The sequence below is a fragment of the Trichomycterus rosablanca genome, chromosome 14 (assembly GCF_030014385.1).
Source record: "Trichomycterus rosablanca isolate fTriRos1 chromosome 14, fTriRos1.hap1, whole genome shotgun sequence".
NCBI classification, from domain to species: Eukaryota; Metazoa; Chordata; class Actinopteri; order Siluriformes; family Trichomycteridae; genus Trichomycterus; species Trichomycterus rosablanca.
In genome coordinates this window covers 3,008,674-3,030,705 of record NC_086001.1, presented here as the reverse complement: position 1 = coordinate 3,030,705, position 22,032 = coordinate 3,008,674, and the positions used below count along the sequence as shown (strand labels likewise).

The window sequence follows — 22,032 nt, the reverse complement described above, 5'->3', positions numbered from 1 at the left end:
GGTATGAGGAGAGGATGTGTGACGCGCTATAGCACCGGTATTACCGTATCATGGGCCTGAAGTGGGACGCCGAAAACGATTTAGTTCAAGACACAGGACGTATTTGGCAAAGTTTGGTTACACTTTATTTCAGATCACAATAGAACAATAGAACTGCGGTTCCGACAGCATGTACACGACATGGACGAAAGTATTGGGACACATAGTGTATCTTAAAATCTGGTTCTAGCTGGGCACTTCTAAACAGTGTATTGATATTTAAAAAAAAAAATTCCCCAAACCCTTTGGACTATTTTTAGGATCTAAGTACAGTTGAAGCTCCTGAACATTTTCACACACTTGCTGTTTATTTGCTGATTAGCACTGATATGAACGAAGCGCTCGGGTGGCGCCGTGAGCCGGTCGGGCGTCTACACACGGACGTAAAAAAAAAATCCATAAAAAAAGATCACGGTAACATTTAGTAACAGTTCTACCCCTAAAACCTGTCCGTTACAAAAAAACTCGTCTAAAAAAACGTATAAAATCGTCTGGATAACGATCTGATCGATATAAAACGATAGTCGATACTTGTGATGCATAGATGTTTTAAATCCTCTACAGCATCGTTCACTACACTCAGGAAATGCAGGTACTGGAGTGTCGGATCTGCTCAGTAGCACCAAGAGGACGTGCAGTGGAACCCTGTTAGGTTTTCGTCTACAGACGTCGGTCTTCATCACGCCAGAGTTCCTCCGCCAGTCTGAAACACACACACACACACACACACACACACACACACGATGGCCAAGTCATCATCGACCGCTTCATCCTGGTCAGAAGTGCGGCAGGGCCCAGACAGAGAAACACAGGACACAAAGAAAGAATATCTCAATCTACCCCCCACCCCCCAAAAAAACCTACACATGACCAATTATTTATTTATATATATATATTTTTTTATGCATTTTCTCCCCCTTTAGAGCGTCCAATTGCTCGATTTGCATCACGCATCCTCTCTGCCTCTGCCGATCCCTGCTCTGACCGAGGAGCCGTATGCATCTTATCACCCACACATTGACGAGTGTTGCGCCACCTAGCGCTGTGTATGGAGAGACACACCCTAACAGCACTCCTTCCTCATCTCCGTGTAGGCGCCTCTAATCAGCCAGCAGAGGTCGTAACCGCACCATTCTGACCTTAGTCCCGCCCATCTGAACAACCGGCCAATCGTTCATATAGCCGCTCGGCCTCGGTCGGTAAGGCAGAGCTGGATTCGATACGACGTACTCGAGATCCCAGCTCCGGTTGCGGCGTGTCTTTTTACCGCTGCGCCACCTGAGCGGCCTCACATGACCAATCATGTCTGTGTAGACACCCTGCTGGCTGATAGCACCGCCGAGATTCGAACCCAGATCTCAGCAGCACTGGGCTAGCGTACTAGAGGTGTGAGATACAGCACCATAGTCCGAGTTCAATGAATGGATAGTCAGACGATGAATGAATGAATCATTTACTCATTCATCCACTGTCTGTTTTAGCACCGCTTCATCCTAATCAGGGTCGCGATGGGTCTGAGGGGCGAAGGGCAAAAAACACCCCGGACTTCCTCGAGTAATTCAATTACTAAAAATCATCGATGCAAATTTTTCGCATCGAGGGATTGTTTAATCCATACAACTATACACATACAGCGCACAGTGTCTTACACTTCTGCACAACATGTTTACGCTGTGGGCAGGTGACGTGAAGAAGCCGAGGGCTGCATCCCAAATCACATACTTAAACAGCACTTAACAGGACTTAAACCGGGTACTTTTTGCGTACAGTTTAATGAATACTACGTATTCGGACACGCCCGCTGCTCCTGCGTACTGTTCAGTATGAAAGTATGCGATTTAGGACTGCTAAATAGAGAGAGAGAGAGAGAAAATATCGAGGGGCAAACAGAGAACCGGACAGAAAACCACAGAAAGTTTGAGATCATTTTAAGCTGGAAAAAAGGAAAACTCAGAACAACATCCACACCATCAGAGCGTCGTGTTGTTATGCTGACTTTTCTTCATCACAACCACCACAGGCTTTTTTGCTTTTTTAAAGACACAAATGCCAAATCTACCTCATCTAGGAGATACAATCCTGACAGAACCTCCTTCAAACGCCACAAAGCCTCCCGACAAAATATTAAAGCTTTATGTTCTGCGTGAGCTGTAGCTGAAACTTTTAGTTCTTAAAGTTGCACAAATTCGAGGCATTGTTCATGTATTATTGTTTATTATTATTTATGCCTTAGTTTTAGGTTGCCTGTTTACATTTTAAAGGTAATTTGATTTATTTCTGATGTATTTGTTTTTGCATTTCAAAAATGTTCTCTTTAAACTGTCCTGTATGCAGGAATAAAAATGTGCAGTTGGTTTTAAGAGACGCGTCTTATTTAATCTTATATGTATTTATTTTTGCTCTTTATTAAAGCAAAAGTATTTCTTATCCGATTACTCGATTAATCGCTGGAATAATTAATACTGTAGAATACCCGGACAGGTTGCCAGTCCATCACAGGGCACACACACACACACACACACACACACACACACACACACACAGGGCATTTTCTAGTATCTCCAGTTGACCTGACTGCACGGATTTGGACTACAAGAGGAAACCCACACAGACACGGGGAGAACATGCAAACTCCACCCGGGAATCGAACCCAGGACCTTCTCGCGGACGCTCACTCACCATGGGTTTCATCTCTCGGCTGCTCCCGCCGTCTCTCTTCTCCTCGGCCTCGGCCTTCATGCTGCTCTCCACGAACTCCTGCGAGCACCGACCACAGAACCACACCCGGTTACCGTCGGCTCTGGTTTAACCTCGCTAAAAAGATACACCGTGGGGCCAAAAGTATGTGGACGCCCCGTTTAATCAGTCATTTCTGGTGTTTCTGTCACGCTTCTTGCTAACAGGGGTATATCAGACCCTCCTATGTCTATCCAGGCTTAGGACCAGCACTTAGAGCACACTGACAAGTGCACCTTCTAAGAGCTAGACTGGTTCGGCCACCACGACTCTTCGACATAGCCGATTGTGTCAAGATAATAGTCAGGTGTCTACGTTACATTTTAATTCTTTACATTTTCAGCATTTAGAGGACACTTTTATCCAAAGCGACTTACAGTACTGTGACAGTATATTGTCTAAGCAATTGAGGGTTAAGGGCCTTGCTCAAGGGCCCAACAGTGGCGACCTGGCAGTGGTGGTGCTTGAACCAGCGACCTTTCGATTACTAGTCCAGTATCTTAACCACTAGGCTACAACTGCCCTACTTTTTTAACCTCAATGCTACTGAACATCAGATTTGCCCAGCATTGCTCTTACAGATGCTCACGGGCACAAATTCCGACAGACACACTCCAAATTGTTGTGGAAAGCCTTGCCAGAACCGACACTACGTCCACCACTCCACTCCTGCTGTATAACTGGCTCATTTTCCGGTGTCCACATACTTTCGGTGATACAGCGCACGCACTGATACGTTACCATCAGAGCTTTGTCCATGTAGTACTCGCTGCCGGGGCTGCCGTCGTTGTACTTGCAGTCGACGGCGAAGCAGAGGAACAGGACGTCCACCACCATCTCGAACACGGACAGGAAGCAGTGGGCCACCAGGAAGGCGAACACGCAGACGATGATGAGGGGCAACACCCACACCGTGTACTCGCGCTGGTAGTTCAGCGACAGCATGCCGGCGAACGCCGTGCACGACACGATCAGCACCTGAAAAACACACGCGCTGCGTTTACAGGAGGAACCTCAACGCTGCCCTCGAGTGGACATTTGAGGCGTCTGGACGAACCTGCACTGGTCTAGGGTCGCTGACCACAGACACACAGACAACATGGCCAAGTTCAAGTGATTCAGACTCACCCTCTGCTAACAGGAGTTTAATATTACAGAGAATCAACTATATTATTCTCAGTGAAAACAGTTTAGGGAAGGCCCTTTTAGTTCCTTTGATCTATCTATCTATCTATCTATCTGTCTGTCTATCTGTCTGTCTGTCTGTCTGTCTATCATCTATCTATCTATCTGTCTGTATCATCTATCTATCTATCTATCTGTCTGTCTGTCTATCTGTCTGTCTATCTGTCTGTCTGTCTATCATCTATCTGTCTGTCTGTCTGTTTATCATCTATCTATCTGTCTGTCTATCTGTCTGTCTGTATCATCTGTCTATCTGTCTGTCTATCTGTCTGTCTATCTGTCTGTCTGTCTATCTATCTATCTATCTATCTATCTATCTATCTATCTATCTATCTATCTGTCTGTCTGTCTATCATCTATCTGTCTGTCTGTCTGTTTATCATCTATCTATCTGTCTATCTGTCTGTATCATCTATCTATCTGTCTGTCTATCTGTCTGTCTATCTGTCTGTCTATCTGTCTGTCTGTCTGTCTATCTATCTATCTGTCTGTCTGTCTGTCTGTCTATCATCTATCTGTCTGTCGGTCTGTTTAGCATCTATCTATCTATCTGTCTGTCTATCTGTCTGTCTGTCTATCATCTATCTATCTATCTATCTATCTATCTGTCTGTCTATATATGTCTGTCTGTCTGTCTGTCTGTCTGTCTCTGTATCTGTCTGTCTAACTATCTGTCTGTCTGTCTGTCTATCTATCTATGTCTGTCTGTCTCTATTTATCTGTATCTGTCTGTCTGTCTATCTATTTATCTGTCTGTCTGTCTGAATCATATCAGATACCAGGAGAGTCACTGTAGCTTTAACGTTGATACCTTCCCCAGGAAGAGAACGAAGTCTCCTACAGAGTTGATGGTGGCCACACGGAGAGCGTTCTCAGCCAGGATGATGAAGGCGTCTCGGGCCGACGTGCAGAAACTCGTGCTGTTGATGGCTGTCGCTATGTACGCGTTCTTAAATAAAACAAACACATTTATATAAGCGATATCTTTATAGCAATAAAATAAACATTCAGAGCATTTTAGTAAAGTTTGGGCTACAATGCCAGTCCAAAGTGCTAGTATATAACGTCACGTTAACCGTTAGCTAGCGAGTGATCTGGCGTTGCGTTTACCTGATTGAGGTAGGCGAGGCACTTCTCCAGACACCACAGACAGCACACGCACGCCTTCAGCATACACCTGGCACACGCGTTCTCCTACAGGACGTTACAATCAATCATCTTTCATCATCATTATTATTACAACCACTAGCGTCCAGGTTCGAATGTCAGAGGCATCTGACATTTCATTATTGTTGTTGTTGTTTTGATTATTATTGTTACTATAATAATAATAATAATTATTATTATTATCATTATTATTATAAATATTATTATTATTATTATTATAAATATTATTATTCATTCATATTATTATTACTATTATTATTATTATAAATATTATTATTCATTCATATTATTATTATTGTTATTATAAATATTATTGTCATTCATATTATTATTATTACTATTGTTATTATTATTATTATAAATATTATTGTCATTCATATTAATATTATTATTATTATTATTATAAATATTATTGTCATTTATATTAATATTATTATTATTGTTATAAATATTATTATTAAATAGTATTATTATTATTATAAATATTATTGTCATTCATATTAATATTATTATTATTATTATAAATATTATTATTAAATAGTATTATTATTATTGTTGTTGTTGTTATTATTATTATTATTATAAATATTATTGTCATTCATATTATTATTTTCACCATTATTATTATCTTTAATATTATTATTATTATTATTATTATTGTTATTATATTCAATGTTACTATTATTATTATTATTATAAATATTATTATTCATTCGTATTATTATTATTATAAATATTATTGTCATTCATATTATTATTATTACTATTGTTATTATTATTATTATTATTATTATTATAAATATTATTGTCATTCATATTAATATTATTGTTATATTATTATTATTATAAATATTATTAAATAGTATTCTTATTATTATTATTGTTATTATTATTATAAATATTATTGTCATTCATATTATTATTGTTGTTATTGTTATTATTATCTTTAATATTATTATTATCATTATTATTATTATTATATTTAATGTTACTATTATTATTATCATCATCATTATTATTATTATTATTATATTTAATGTTATTATTATTATTATTATTAATATTACAGTTATTATTATTATTAATGTTAATAATATCATTATTATGATTAATTTTATTATTCTTATTATTACTATACTTAATGTTAATATTATTATTATTATTATTATTATGATGAATATCTGGACTCACCTGGCCTTTGAGCTGGCTGTGGATGTAGGTGAGGATGAGACGTGGAATCTCCACCAGCGTGATGATGAAAGCTCCTTTAACCACCGTGCCGATGTGGTAGCGCATCAACCTCAGAACTGACGTCAGGATGGGCGTCATGGACAACTGAGATTTATCTCTGAAACAACAACAACAACGAAAATCAGGAAACACTAAAACACTATAAAGCCAAAAGTACGTGGACACCTGACTATTCGTTTGTTGGGAAAAAAGTTTCCATTTAAGATTTGGGAGTGTCTGTGGGAATTTGTGCCCGGTCGGTCGGTAGGGCATTTGTGGGATCAGTCGCTCATGGTGGACGAGAAAGCCTGGCTCACAATCAGCCTTCCAATTCATCCCAAAGGTGAACAGTGGGTTGAGGTCAGGGAAACTTGGGAAAGCAGGTGTGATAAGACGCCAGCCTGCACAGGGTGGCACAGCTGGTAGCGTGGGTGCTGCAAAGCATCATGGGTCCTGGGAACCTGGGTTTGTCACCTCTGATCACTTTCTGTGAGGAGTTTTGCATGTTCTTTCCAGCTGTTTGAACAGGATTGACTGCACTGAAATGCCCCCGGAGGTGAGGACGTAAGTACTAAGGTGGGGTATTTATTGGGTATTTATGGTACCTGGTGAAGTAGTAGGTGACGACGGCTCCCGCTATGGTCATCTGCTGACAGGCCAGGATGAACTCGCTGATCCAGATGAGGCCGAAGGCGTGGTACCACACCATGTACTGAAGTGGTCCGTGCATCTGGAACTCCACCAGGTCGGTCTGATTGTTCTTCACCGGGCTTCCTGTAGAATAAAGTGACGAACATACTGAGAACCACCTGAACCACCTGATAAAACTGGATTTTCATTGATATTTTTTGATTTAAAAAACACTAAACACTCGATTTTACGCATTTCTGCCCATCTATGCTTTTCTAAATTGCGCCCTGACAAGGAGTGAGGAGTTTTGCATGTTCTTTCCACCTGTTTAAGTACTTCGATTTCCTTCTACCACCCGAAAACATGCAGAAGTGGTATCGGCTGCTCTGAAATGCCCCCAGTGGCGAGGAAGTAAGTACCAACTAAGTTATCATTTTAGGCACTGCAGCGGATTTACATTTTACTGTGCTCAGGGTGTGAGTGCGTTTATCTCCGGTCTGTCATGGCTAGCGCCCCCTGCAGGGATTGACATCCACTAAATGGACAAAATTATTGAATTCATGTGTTTCAGCCACGATTGCTTACAGGTGTAATAAATCATCCATATACAGGAAATTCTGTGCTTTCAACTTTGCAGCAGCAGTTTAGGGAAGGTTCCCTTCTGTTCCAGCATGACCTTAGCATCAACTGAACAGCTTTCCAATAAACCGGAACGTTAACGACAGTGCCCAGCCATACAAACACTGTCATATTCTGACTGAATGGGCACAAATACCTACATCATGCTGCTACTCTTTTATTCTGTGCAATAACTTAAGTTTATACAACAGTTAGTTCCGACCTTACAATCTGATTGGTTGAGAAGCGTTCTAACCGTGCTGATATTCGTGATAACAGCACGGCCTTTTCACACCACAACTGTATTACTCCGCCGACGCGTTGCCAGTAACGACAAGCTTCATGCACACAAACGCGCACGCAGGCGACACAGACTTTATTCCTGATCGCGTTTTAAATCCATTATCTGATATACAATCTAGCGCACTGTGTAGGGAACATAATCAATTGTCTAATTCACTATCTAGTGCACTATGTAGGGAACATAAATCCGTGATCTGATACACAATCTAGTGCACTATGTAGGGAACATTAATGTGTTTGTAACGTGAACAGTTAGCATAATAGCCCAGTTAGCAGCTCCTAGAAGTTCTGTTATCACCCATAATCCTTTGGTGTGTGCGAGAGGTTTTTTATTTCTTTTTTTTCTCTTCGGAGGTTCTTGCCTTCTTCTTCTTGTTGTTCTTACCTCCCTGAAATGAGTTTTGGCAACTTGGGATGTCTGCTTTGTAGTGTTAAACTTTATATTCGTTGTGGAACTACTTTTTGGCGGAAGGTATCGTCAATATTAAAGCATATTTATTATGAAATTCAGGGCTTCTTTGATTTATTTTCTTTCTTTATTTTGTAAAAACTGTTGTATAAAAGCAATAGAACACTTGAGGTCGTGCGTTATCGCGAATAACATCACGAATAACTTCGGCTCGTGCCTGCGACCGAATCACAGCCGTGATGTTATTGGCGATAACACACGACCTCTCGTGTTCTATTGCTTAAATCTAATACCAGCATTTTATTTTATTTATTACTTCACCGGTAGCATGTTTACAATTTTTTACTTAAAGTATATATACAGTATATACTTAAAGTGTACTTAAAGTGTATTTTATGTCTGTCTACAATGTCTGTGCAGTATTTTTTATTTTTACTTCACTTATATTTTTTTAAACTTAATGTATATTTTGTCTTTTTTATGCTCTTTTTTTCATATTTTGCACATTGGATTGCATCTCGTTCAGCTGTGCACTCCTAGTTGTATCATCTGGAATAAAGTTCACTTTGACTTTGACAAATTCCCATACACAGACATACTTCAAAGTCTTGTGAGAAGCCTCTCAGAAGAGCGGCTGTTGTTCTAGATGAAAAGCTCACACAGAGGTCACTCGGTTTTAACAGCATTTGATTTGAAATGGGACGTCCGACAAGCTCGCGGTCGGGTGTCCTGATACTTTTGGCCACATAGAGAAGACTCCAGTTATAAAAAACCCGATACCTGCGGTGCCGAGCAGGAGCAGCACGGCGATCCAGTAAACCCAGAAGAGCATGAGGGTGAGGAAGGTCCAGAAGGGCTGCAGCACCAGCAGGGGTAAGTATCCGAAAACTTTGCTGGCCACCCGAAACAGGGCGATGGTGAGAGCGACCCGCTTCCTCATGAAGAACAGCAGCAGCAGCAGGATCGCCTGGTACATCAAAGAATCAAGTTGGTGAGAATCAGCGGCGCTACCCGCCTGCCCAGGATCGACAGGCAGCTCACTAGGGGTCTGTCTGAAAACCCAGTGCTCTCTCTACATAGACGTACTTCACACACTCATCATACACTCCCGAGAAGAGGGCGTGTCTAAATTCTTAGATCCCCTAAAATGCTCCTACTGAGGCGCCTTAATTCCGAGTGATGATCTGACTGAAGCACGGTACCGTGAAGATTGTAGCTGCGATGGCGTAGATGAGCAGAGCCTTCTCGTTATCTTTAGCCACGGCTAGCTCGTTAGCAGGCATGGTGGCGTTCACAGATTGCCGGTGATCGACGTAGAGCCACCAGAGGGCCCCGGTCCCACCTGAGGGAGGGAAAAAAACGATCACGGTCATGTTTGGATCAAAGAACAGGACTGGTATTCTGTAAATGATAAACCATGTGGTCAAAAGTATGTGGACGCCACTTAAATGAGCGAAGTCTGGTGTTTTAGGCACAATCATTGCTAAATGTAGGGCAGCTGTAGCCTAGCGGTTAAGGTACTGGACTACTAATCAGCAGGTCGCTGGTTCAAGCTCCACCACTGCCAGGTTGCCACTGTTGGGTCCTTGAGTAACGTCCTTAACCCTCAATCGCTTAGACTGTATACTGTATAATATACTGTATATACACATATAATTAATCGGGAGGTCGCTGGTTTAAGCCCCACATCTACCAGCTTGTCACTGTTGGGCCCTTGAGCAAGGCCCTTAACCCTGAATTGCTTGCAATGTATAGGCAGTTGTAGCCTAGCGGTTAAGGTACAGGACTACTAATCAGAAGGTCACTGGTTTAAGCCCCATCACTGCCAGCTTGTCACTAATGGGCCCTTGAGCAAGGCCCTTAACCCTCAATAGCTTGCAATAGCTAGCGGTTAGGGTACTGGACTACTAATCAAAAGGTCGCCGGTTCAAGCACCACATCTACCAGCTTGTCACTGTTGGGCCCCTGAGCAAGGCCCTTAACCCAGAATAGCTTGCAATGTATAGGCAGTTGTAGCCTAGCAATTAGGGTACTGGACTACTAATCGGAAGGTCACTGGTTCAAGCCCCACATCTACCAGCTTGTCACTATTGGGCCCTTGAGCAAGGCCCTTAACCTCTTAATTGCTTGCAATGTATAGGCAGTTGTAGCCTAGCAATTAGGGTACTGGACTACTAATCGGAAGGTCACTGGTTCAAGCCCCACATCTACCAGCTTGTCAATATTGGGCCCCTGAGCATGGCCCTTAACCCTGAATAGCTTGCAATATAAAGGCAGTTGTAGCCTAGCAATTAGGGTACTGGACTACTAATCGGAAGGTCACTGGTTCAAGCCCCACATCTACCAGCTTGTCACTGTTGGGCCCCTGAGCAAGGCCCTTAACCCAGAATAGCTTGCAATGTATAGGCAGTTGTAGCCTAGCAATTAGGGTACTGGACTACTAATCAAAAGGTTGCTGGTTCAAGCCCCACATCTACCAGCTTGTCACTATTGGGCCCTTGAGCATGGCCCTTAACCCTGAATAGCTTGCAATATAAAGGCAGTTGTAGCCTAGCAATTAGGGTACTGGACTACTAATCGGAAGGTCGCCGGTTCAAGCCCCACATCTACCAGCTTGTCAATATTGGGCCCCTGAGCATGGCCCTTAACCCTGAATAGCTTGCAATATAAAGGCAGTTGTAGCCTAGCAATTAGGGTACTGGACTACTAATCGGAAGGTCACTGGTTCAAGCCCCACATCTACCAGCTTGTCAATATTGGGCCCCTGAGCATGGCCCTTAACCCTGAATAGCTTGCAATATAAAGGCAGTTGTAGCCTAGCAATTAGGGTACTGGACTACTAATCGGAAGGTCGCTGGTTCAAGCACCACATCTACCAGCTTGTCACTGTTGGGCCCCTGAGCAAGGCCCTTAACCCTGAATAGCTTGCGATATAAAGGCAGTTGTAGCCTAGCAATTAGGGTACTGGACTACTAATCGGAAGGTCACTGGTTCAAGCCCCACATCTACCAGCTTGTCAATATTGGGCCCCTGAGCATGGCCCTTAACCCTGAATAGCTTGCAATATAAAGGCAGTTGTAGCCTAGCAATTAGGGTACTGGACTACTAATCGGAAGGTCGCCGGTTCAAGCACCACATCTACCAGCTTGTCACTGTTGGGCCCCTGAGCAAGGCCCTTAACCCTGAATAGCTTGCGATATAAAGGCAGTTGTAGCCTAGCAATTAGGGTACTGGACTACTAATCAGAAGGTCGCTGGTTCAAGCCCCACATCTACCAGCTTGTCACTGTTGGGCCCCTGAGCAAGGCCCTTAACCCAGAATAGCTTGCAATGTATAGGCAGTTGTAGCCTAGCAATTAGGGTACTGGAATACTAATCAAAAGGTTGCTGGTTCAAGCCCCACATCTACCAGCTTGTCACTGTTGGGCCCCTGAGCAAGGCCCTTAACCCAGAATAGCTTGCAATGTATAGGCAGTTGTAGCCTAGCAATTAGGGTACTGGAATACTAATCAAAAGGTTGCTGGTTCAAGCCCCACATCTACCAGCTTGTCACTATTGGGCCCTTGAGCAAGGCCCTTAACCCTCAATTGCTTAGACTGTATACTGTCACAGTACTGTAAATCACTTTGGATTAAAGGCGTCTGCTACATGCTGAACATGTAAATACAAAAAAGCCCTGCCAAAGGAGTAAAGCCTGTTATAGCTGCAAAAAAAAAAAAAAGCTATTGGTCAGACGTCCACATACTTTTGACCACGTGTCGTAAATACACGATTACCGTACCGAGCGAGCCGAGCACCACGACGGCCGTGAGGAGCCACACCAGCAGGGCGGAGATGAAGCGGATCACCCCCATCAGGATGATGGACAGCACTGCGGACGCAAACACACGTACCGCATGTCAAGAACGGGACGCGATCAGGGTTCAGCGCACAGAGAGAGAGAGAGAGAGAGCGGTGGAGAGACGTTACCTAGCGAAAGCAAGCACAGTCCCATGATGATCTCCTTGGAGGTCATGACCCCGGCGATGACCCGGTGCAGGACGCTGTTGTCGCTGACGAAGGTGGTCAGGGCCTCGGCGAACTTGGCGTAGCAGGAGATGTCGCTCGGCGTGCAGCGCTGGAACACCGGCAACGATTTACTGTAGAACAAGAGACTCAAAAATCAAATATCTCTGTACCCACGCATCCATATACTCTCACCTTACGACCAAAAGTATTCGGACGCCTGACCATCTACTTGTCGGACGTCCCATTTCGATGAAATAGCTGATCGCACACAGAAAGGACCCAGATGCTCCACCTGGGAATCGAACCCAGGACCTTCCTGCTGTGAGGAGACAGTGCTACCCACCGAGCCACCGTGCCGCCGGAAAATAGCTATAGGTCACTCTATAACAGCCGCTCTTCTAAGTAGGCTTCTCACCAGGCTTTGAAGTATGTCTATGGGAATTTGTGCCCAGTTAGTCGTATGGTTGCTCAAGAAAGCCTCAGTCGGCGTTCCGGTTCATTCCAAAGCTGTTCAGTGGGGTCAGGGCTCTGTGCAGGACACTGGGGTTTCTTTAAACCGAGCTTTTCTTCATAGCTCAGCGGTTAAGGTACCGGACTAGTAATTAGAAGGTTGCCGGTTCAAGCCCCACCATTGCCAAGCTGCCACTGTTGGGCCCCTGAGCGAGGCCCTTAACCCTTAACTGCTCAAACTGTATCAGTCATCGCTGTGAGTCGCTTTGGGTACAAGTGTCTGATGGGCCTTCCCTAAACTGTCGACGCAAAACCTCGTTAAGAGCGGGTGTGGCCGAAACGCTCACTCACTCCCTTCCTTAACCGCTTATTCAATCAGGGTCGGGGGGGAGGTGCTGGAGCCTATCCAAGCTTTTCAATGGGCGCAGGGCACACAGTAACACCCTGGACGGGGGGGGCGCCAGTCCATCGCAGGGCACGCACACACACACACACACACACACACACACACACACATCCACCTACAGGGCAATTCAGTGTCTCCAGTTAACCTGACTGCATGTTTTTTGGAAGGAAACCCACACAGGGGAGAACATGCCAACTCCGCACAGAAAGGACCCAGATGTTCCACCTGGGGATCGAACCCAGGACCTTCTCGCTGTGAGGCGACAGTGCTACCCCACCGAGCCACACCTTAACCTTATAATCACAACGGGTGTCCATATACTTTTGGTCATGTGGTGCGTCTAACCAGTTCTGTTGTTGTGACAGTGAGCCGGAATCAGGTTTACCTGGGAGGGACGGGAAGTTTGGGGCACTTGCTGGCCTTGTTCGGGTCACTGGGGTAGCTGCTGGGTTCCAGTTCATACGAGCATAAGTGAGAACCTGAAACCATAAGGAGACGATTAAAGAACCAGGTTGCGGGAGTCCCAATTCTGCTCACTGGTTTCAGCGGGACATGAACAGAAGGAAGCACGTGCTCACCGTTGCTCTGCGCGAACGCTCTGAGGTCCTCGTACGTCTTCAGCTGCGTCTCTGGACATCTGGAGACGCACAGCGCCACCGAGTTGATCTTACTCTTCACGATGTTGATGTTACAGGGGTCCAGGAAAAACACGTACCTGCGATACACAACAAAACACACACACACACGTTTTACTTTCACCTTATTCTGTTGATTTAGTCATTTACAATTCCCTATTCTGTCCTTCATGCAGCAGACCTGCCCCCTTCAATACGTGTAAAGTCACCGAGCGCTTCTTTGCCACCAGCCAGCAGTGGACTCTCATGCTATTAATGTCACCAATTTGGCTGGACAGCAGGGGTCATTGTTGCCACTGTTGCAGAAGCAATAAGAAAAAAACAAACAAAAAAAAACACACCTGATCCTCCCTCCTTCAGACACGCCCAGTTGTGTCTGCTGAGCACCCGTTCGGGTCGACAGCAGCGCCGAGAGAGACGCTTGACCTCTTTGAAGTGCTGGGTCGGCGTATTAGACCACCCTAGCGACCGTCGTGGCATAGTCGTCACGACAACTATCGTTCCCGCTACCGTATACTGCAATAAATGGCCAAAAGTATTCGGACGCCTGACCATGAGCTTGTTGGACGTCCGGTTTCAAAAACAAACTGTATTAAAACAGAGTGATCTTTTCGGCTTCTCACGAGACTTTGAAGTATGTCTTTGGGAATTTGTGCCCATAAAGTGAAACAAGCATTTGTAAGCCTTTATTGATGTTCTACTTCATTTCAAAATTGTTTAGGGTGTGGGAATCGACAACTGCGAGTGGCTCGAGATGAAGGGCGGGGGATAAATGACAACCTCGGCCTCCTCGATCAAGGGTAGGGGTGGGTCCAATAAAGTGGCGTCAAATAGGTTTTAATGGTTTGTAATGAAGTTGTTTTTTGATTAGTGCTGGACAATAATTCAATATCGATATACAGGGGTTGGACAATGAAACTGAAACACCCGGCCGTGTATATTGACCCTGTGGAGCTCCCGACGGACAGTTCTGGTGGAAACAGGAGAGTTGAGGTGCATATTAATTCTGCCGTGATTTGGGCAGCCGTGGTTTTATGTTTTTTGGATACAATCCGGGTTAGCACCCGAACATCCCTTTCAGACAGCTTCCTCTTGCGTCCACAGTTAATCCTGTTGGATGTGGTTTGTCCTTCTTGGTGGTATGCTGACATTACCCTGGATACCGTGGCTCTTGATACATCACAAAGACTTGCTGTCTTGGTCACAGATGCGCCAGCAAGACGTGCACCAACAATTTGTCCTCTCTTGAACTCTGGTATGTCACACATAATGTTGTGTGCATTGCAATATTTTGAGCAAAACTGTGCTCTTACCCTGCTAATTGAACCTTCACACTCTGCTCTTACTGGTGCAATGTGCAATTAATGAAGATTGGCCACCAGACTGGTCCAATTTAGCCATGAAACCTCCCACACTAAAATGACAGGTGTTTCAGTTTCATTGTCCAACCCCTGTATATCGCGATAGAAAATGTTTCAATAACGGTGATATGATTTTTAAACAAATTCGATCGATATATATTACGTCAGTGCGTGATGACGTACGCCACAGGCACGACACCAGTGCTCAGAGTTAGCGCTCTGATTACACTCCGCTACAACACGGTGGATATTAGCGGCAAAATGAGTTCAACAGCCGTGAGTGAACGAGCATCCACAGTTTGGGGGGGGGGGGGGGGGGGGGGGGGCAGTGGTGGCCAAAACCACCATAAATGAGTCTTTGGCCGGCTTCTCCAACCACCGCTTTTTTTGCAGAAGCATTTTTGCACGCAGGTGTTCCCACAGGGACGCAATTCAACAGCGCACCTCAAACAAGTAGTTCTCCACCAAAACAGTGCAGTAATATACTCAACATAAATGTCCACCACCAACACTATTACTGAATAAGTACTACTACTGAGTACTAATACTACCGAGTACTAATTAATACTACTGTAGTTGAGGCGCGCTACGAGTAAAGGCACTAACGGGCTCTGCGCGTTCCAGTGTTGCCAGATTGGGCGGTTGTCCTCTAAATTGGGCGTTTTAAAAAAAAATAAACAATGTAATAGCAGTTAAATGGATGTAGTCTGCCAACGCTTCAGGACATTTACAACAGCAGAGTGCTGAAGCGTGCCGGCAAAATTACAGCAGACCCCTCTCATCCTGGACATCACCTTTTTCAAACTCTTCCATCTGGCAGAAGACTCAGGACAATAAAAACAAACACATCCAGACACGCTAACAGCTTTTTCCCCAGAGCTGTAACACTTCTTACCCAAAGTTGTTCTCTTGGGCAAACGTCGGTAAATACTGGTTAACAGTCCGTGTGCTGTCGGGTCAGTTAAATATGTTCTATGTTACATGTCATACATGTGTAATTATCTGTACTATTATGTGTATTGTTTGTACTACTATGTGGACTGTTGTGTGTATCATTGTGTGTATCACCAAAGCAAATTTCTCGTATGTGTAACATACCTGGCGAAATAAAGTGATTCTGATTCTGAAATAACACTTCTATTTAACAGAAAATGTTCAGTTTTAAGAAGCTCCAGCATTGTAGAAGGCCATTAAAAGTAAAGTCTATGTTCAATGCTGATTTGGCTTAATAGTGTCGGTCAGTCTGTGTCATATTCTTCAAAGAAAATTAAAATGTGTTTTCCATGCATTCACACAAGCATGTTCTGGGGTTCGGATGAGTCTCATCAGTACACACAAGTTTGCAGTCAAATGATCAAGTATTGCAAAAGAATATCTTTGAAATTCTCCCTCGTAATGTTAAGGTTATAGGCTATATTTTAGTTTTTCACTTGTCAGGGAAAATTAGAAGAAATAAAAAGCTTATTATGCTGGGCTTGATGTAATTCTACATGGCACTCACTGCCTGTATAGGTAAACGAGTGAGTGACCAAAACACTACTAGATCCACAGCAACTAGCCACATAAAAAAATAAGGTATCAGACAGTTTCTGTGCCGCCCCTGTGTGAGCAATGGTCTCAGTCTGGCCACCACTATGAAAATTGTCTGGCCCCGACACTGTCCACAGTTGAAAAAGAAGCAGACGAAATAGCTGATAAGAGAGGAAGGATTATTTCAGTCGTGTATTCAGCTTGTATTTCTTGCCAGAAACCAGAAAAAGAGGTTTGCAGGTACAGCCATTTAATTTTAGTGTTCTTGGCAGTTTTTCTGACATTTGTATTATCCATATCGATATCGGAATTATATCGTGATATAAATTTTAGTCATATCGTCCAGCCCTATTTTTGATATATTATCTGTGTTTTCCGGCTCGTGCTGGGCGTGATCCTACTCGATCCAACCGCTACAGTAAACCAGTCTGCATATGCAAACCAGTCGCTGCGACTGCTTCAGACCAGTACCCTGATTTGCCTACCTCAGGGGCAAAAAGAACCTGAACCACCACAAATCAGCAGTAACGTCAGAGCTACAGTTAAAGTCAGTGCAGCGGGAGCTCAGCACCTAATGTACTGGACTAGTCATCAGAAGGTCATCAGTTCAATGCCCACTGTCGGGCCCCTGAGCAAGGCCCTTGACTTTAAACTGCTTGTACTGTATTAGGTCACAACTGTAAGTCATTTCTGCTAAACAACAGAAATATAAATGCTGTAAGAGACTTCTCTGTGCCCAAGTCTCAAGCATCATGTTTCATATATTGTGGTGGCCAAAACCACCATAAATGAGTCTTTGGCCGGCTTCTCCAACCACCGCTTTTTTTGCAGAAGCATTTTTGCACGCAGGTGTTCCCACAGGGACGCAATTCAACAGCGCACCTCAAACAAGTAGTTCTCCACCAAAACAGTGCAGTAATATACTCAACATAAATGTCCACCACCAACACTATTACTGAATAAGTACTACTACTGAGTACTAATACTACCGAGTACTAATTAATACTACTGTAGTTGAGGCGCGCTACGAGTAAAGGCACTAACGGGCTCTGCGCGTTCCAGTGTTGCCAGATTGGGCGGTTGTCCTCTAAATTGGGCGTTTTAAAAAAAAATAAACAATGTAATAGCAGTTAAATGGATGTAGTCTGCCAACGCTTCAGGACATTTACAACAGCAGAGTGCTGAAGCGTGCCGGCAAAATTACAGCAGACCCCTCTCATCCTGGACATCACCTTTTTCAAACTCTTCCATCTGGCAGAAGACTCAGGACAATAAAAACAAACACATCCAGACACGCTAACAGCTTTTTCCCCAGAGCTGTAACACTTCTTACCCAAAGTTGTTCTCTTGGGCAAACGTCGGTAAATACTGGTTAACAGTCCGTGTGCTGTCGGGTCAGTTAAATATGTTCTATGTTACATGTCATACATGTGTAATTATCTGTACTATTATGTGTATTGTTTGTACTACTATGTGGACTGTTGTGTGTATCATTGTGTGTATCACCAAAGCAAATTTCTCGTATGTGTAACATACCTGGCGAAATAAAGTGATTCTGATTCTGAAATAACACTTCTATTTAACAGAAAATGTTCAGTTTTAAGAAGCTCCAGCATTGTAGAAGGCCATTAAAAGTAAAGTCTATGTTCAATGCTGATTTGGCTTAATAGTGTCGGTCAGTCTGTGTCATATTCTTCAAAGAAAATTAAAATGTGTTTTCCATGCATTCACACAAGCATGTTCTGGGGTTCGGATGAGTCTCATCAGTACACACAAGTTTGCAGTCAAATGATCAAGTATTGCAAAAGAATATCTTTGAAATTCTCCCTCGTAATGTTAAGGTTATAGGCTATATTTTAGTTTTTCACTTGTCAGGGAAAATTAGAAGAAATAAAAAGCTTATTATGCTGGGCTTGATGTAATTCTACATGGCACTCACTGCCTGTATAGGTAAACGAGTGAGTGACCAAAACACTACTAGATCCACAGCAACTAGCCACATAAAAAAATAAGGTATCAGACAGTTTCTGTGCCGCCCCTGTGTGAGCAATGGTCTCAGTCTGGCCACCACTATGAAAATTGTCTGGCCCCGACACTGTCCACAGTTGAAAAAGAAGCAGACGAAATAGCTGATAAGAGAGGAAGGATTATTTCAGTCGTGTATTCAGCTTGTATTTCTTGCCAGAAACCAGAAAAAGAGGTTTGCAGGTACAGCCATTTAATTTTAGTGTTCTTGGCAGTTTTTCTGACATTTGTATTATCCATATCGATATCGGAATTATATCGTGATATAAATTTTAGTCATATCGTCCAGCCCTATTTTTGATATATTATCTGTGTTTTCCGGCTCGTGCTGGGCGTGATCCTACTCGATCCAACCGCTACAGTAAACCAGTCTGCATATGCAAACCAGTCGCTGCGACTGCTTCAGACCAGTACCCTGATTTGCCTACCTCAGGGGCAAAAAGAACCTGAACCACCACAAATCAGCAGTAACGTCAGAGCTACAGTTAAAGTCAGTGCAGCGGGAGCTCAGCACCTAATGTACTGGACTAGTCATCAGAAGGTCATCAGTTCAATGCCCACTGTCGGGCCCCTGAGCAAGGCCCTTGACTTTAAACTGCTTGTACTGTATTAGGTCACAACTGTAAGTCATTTCTGCTAAACAACAGAAATATAAATGCTGTAAGAGACTTCTCTGTGCCCAAGTCTCAAGCATCATGTTTCATATATTATTTATTGATTACGATTGACTCATGCTGGTGACTTCTCTGTGCCCATTCAGAGTCAAGTGACCAAGCAACAAGCATCGTGTTTGACATATGATTTAATGAGTACGATTGACTGCAGCTGGTGACTTCTCTGTGCCCATTTAAAGTGCACATCTGACTGCGCCCATGCGACCGAGCAACAAGCATCATGTTTTATTTTATATATAAATATATACATTTATTTCTTGTCATTTTAATGTTTCAGCACCACTGATCAGGTCTACGGTGGGTCCGGTTCCCCTGGCCAGTTCCCCATGTAGACACCAGCCCATCCGACAGCACCCAGCAGTTTCCCCAGTTTCGTAGCTGTCGACTCTACTAACCCTTGACATGAAAGCTGCTGATCCAGATATAAGAGGGCTCGCACGTGCTTCATCCGAGACGTTAATCAGGCGACTGAAGCTCAACGCGCTCGGAGGAGGCACCGCCTGACCTACCTGAGACCTGGTGGACTCATCAACGATCTGCTTTTGAGAAAATGATTTTACTGGTTGGTTTTACTCACTTGTTTTGAGTTTGGTCTCGGCCGCTGAGTTCTATCCCTGGAATCTCTTTGTTCTTTTGACCGCACGTGTTCCCGTAGCTGTCGTACCCTGATATAAGTCTGGAGGCAGCGCCGGTCGATATGGCAAAGCCGGCAATGAAGAGCTGGCGGAGAAACGAGAAGTACCGTGAGGGAAAGATATTAAGCCCACCTTTGTTTTTGTTTTTCTTTTAACCAGCCTGTATGTACTCACCATTCCGACGTTGAACAGAAAAAAAAGGATGAGCCATGGGATATCTGTACATTTACGATCCTCCAGCGGCTTCCAGTCTCGCTTCTTCTACCAGATACACAAGACAGACATTTATTCATTAGGTTTTATTATTTTACTTACTAATTTTTAAGTGAAATGTGTAAATACGCTTTTTAAAATAGTTTTTTCCCCCTATTTTACCCAATCCAATCATGGCCAACTGGAGCTTTTCCCTCTCTAGTCATTGCCGCCACCCCCACCCCAGATCGAGGAGGGCTGAGACTGTGACCCGACCTGACCTGTATAATACGCACACAGCCACAGATCGCTTCTTTTCACCTGCCAGAGTCGGTGTGTGTGTGTGTGTGTGTGTGTGTTTGTGTGTGTGTAAAATATTTTTCAGATATGGGGTGTGTATATATTATAAATATAGGTGCATTTTTAAAGATAGAAGTGTGTTTTCTAATAAAAATGTTGCAGGTCTATTATTAGTACTAATTTTAGTCCAGCAGTGGCTCAGTTGTTATGGTTCTGGACTAGTAATTAGAAGGTCACTGGTTCAAGCCCAATCACTGCCAGGTTGCTGTTGTAGGGCCCTTGAGCAAGGCCCTTAACCCTCAAGTCACAGTACTGCAAGTCGCTTAGGATAAAAGCATCTGCTAAAGGCCGCTCAGGTGTCGCAACCGGTAAAAACACACGCTGGAACCAGAGCTGGGATCTCGAATACATCGTATCGAATCTCAGCTCTGCCTGCGTGCTAGGCTGAGCGGCCACATGGACAACGATTGGCCTGTTGTTCAAATGGGCGGGACTAAGCCGGATGGGGTCTCTCTCTCTCATGACTGGTGCAGTTATGACCTCTGCTGGCTGACTGATGGCACCTGCACAGAGATGAGAAAAGAGTGCTCTCAGGGTGTGTCTCTCCGTACACAACGCTGAGCTGCACTGCACTCGTCAAAGTGTGCGTGGTAAGATGCATACGGCTGCTGCCCACGGGTCGGAGGGGGCGTGGGTTAGCTTCGTTCTCCTCAATCAGAGCAGGGATCGGCGTTGGTGGAGAGGAAGCATGACGCAATGGGGCAATTGGACGCACTAAAAAGGGAGAAAAATATATATATAAGGCATCTGCTAAATGCTGAAAATGTAAATGTAAACGTTAAGGTACTGGACCAGTAATCAGAAGGTTGCCAGTTTAACAAGTTGCCACTGTTGGACCCCTGAGCAAGGCCCTTAACCCACGAATTGCGTTGTAATTCAGCTGTAATTGTTATTTTCTTGAATGAGTGTTTGTACTTTCCTGTCGCCTCTGCTGCACATGGTACATCTGCCCAGGATTCCTGTTCATACACCTCATTCCACCACCTTACTGCTGTGTTAAACAATCCTAATGAAGTATAAATGAATAAACATGAAGAAAACACCCAGTTCTCACCCCTGTGCTCCCGCAACATCCCATGTTCGAATCTCACAGCTCCAAATCCAGCACCTACAATCCCATCAGGGGAAAACACACACTGTACACATCAAAAAGCACTAAACCCGCACACTACACACACGTGTGCACTAAATGTACACAGCTGCACACACCGGAACACCAGAATTTCACTTTTAATCACAGATTTCACTCAGTTTAGTCTGAAGGTTCAGTGTTTTGATCGAACCCGCCTTACTTCCTGAAATTCGGGTTATGTATGCTGCATTCAAGTGCTCCGCCAAATCTCTCACGTTACCTGTTCGAAGTCGTAAACACGACCTGATTTGTAGTGTAAAGGCTTAGCTTAGAAATATTATGATCGTCTTCTTTTTTCTTATTTTCTC

General features: G+C 43.8%; 1 protein-coding gene across 1 annotated transcript; it reads right to left on the bottom strand.

Moving 5' to 3' along the window:
- Positions 1–108: 108 nt before the first annotated feature.
- Positions 109–21,727, bottom strand: slc44a1a (solute carrier family 44 member 1a). The gene is made up of 16 exons (XM_063008274.1): positions 21,647–21,727; positions 20,215–20,301; positions 19,983–20,125; positions 13,759–13,895; positions 13,566–13,659; positions 12,286–12,455; positions 12,098–12,187; positions 9,520–9,659; positions 9,098–9,284; positions 6,963–7,131; positions 6,319–6,475; positions 5,071–5,154; positions 4,772–4,909; positions 3,517–3,753; positions 2,719–2,796; positions 109–742 (listed from the first exon to the last, which is right to left on the bottom strand). The coding sequence occupies exons 1-16, from the start codon at positions 21,668–21,670 to the stop codon at positions 719–721; spliced, it is 1,959 nt and encodes a 652-aa protein (XP_062864344.1). The 5' UTR covers positions 21,671–21,727; the 3' UTR covers positions 109–718.
- Positions 21,728–22,032: the final 305 nt, after the last annotated feature.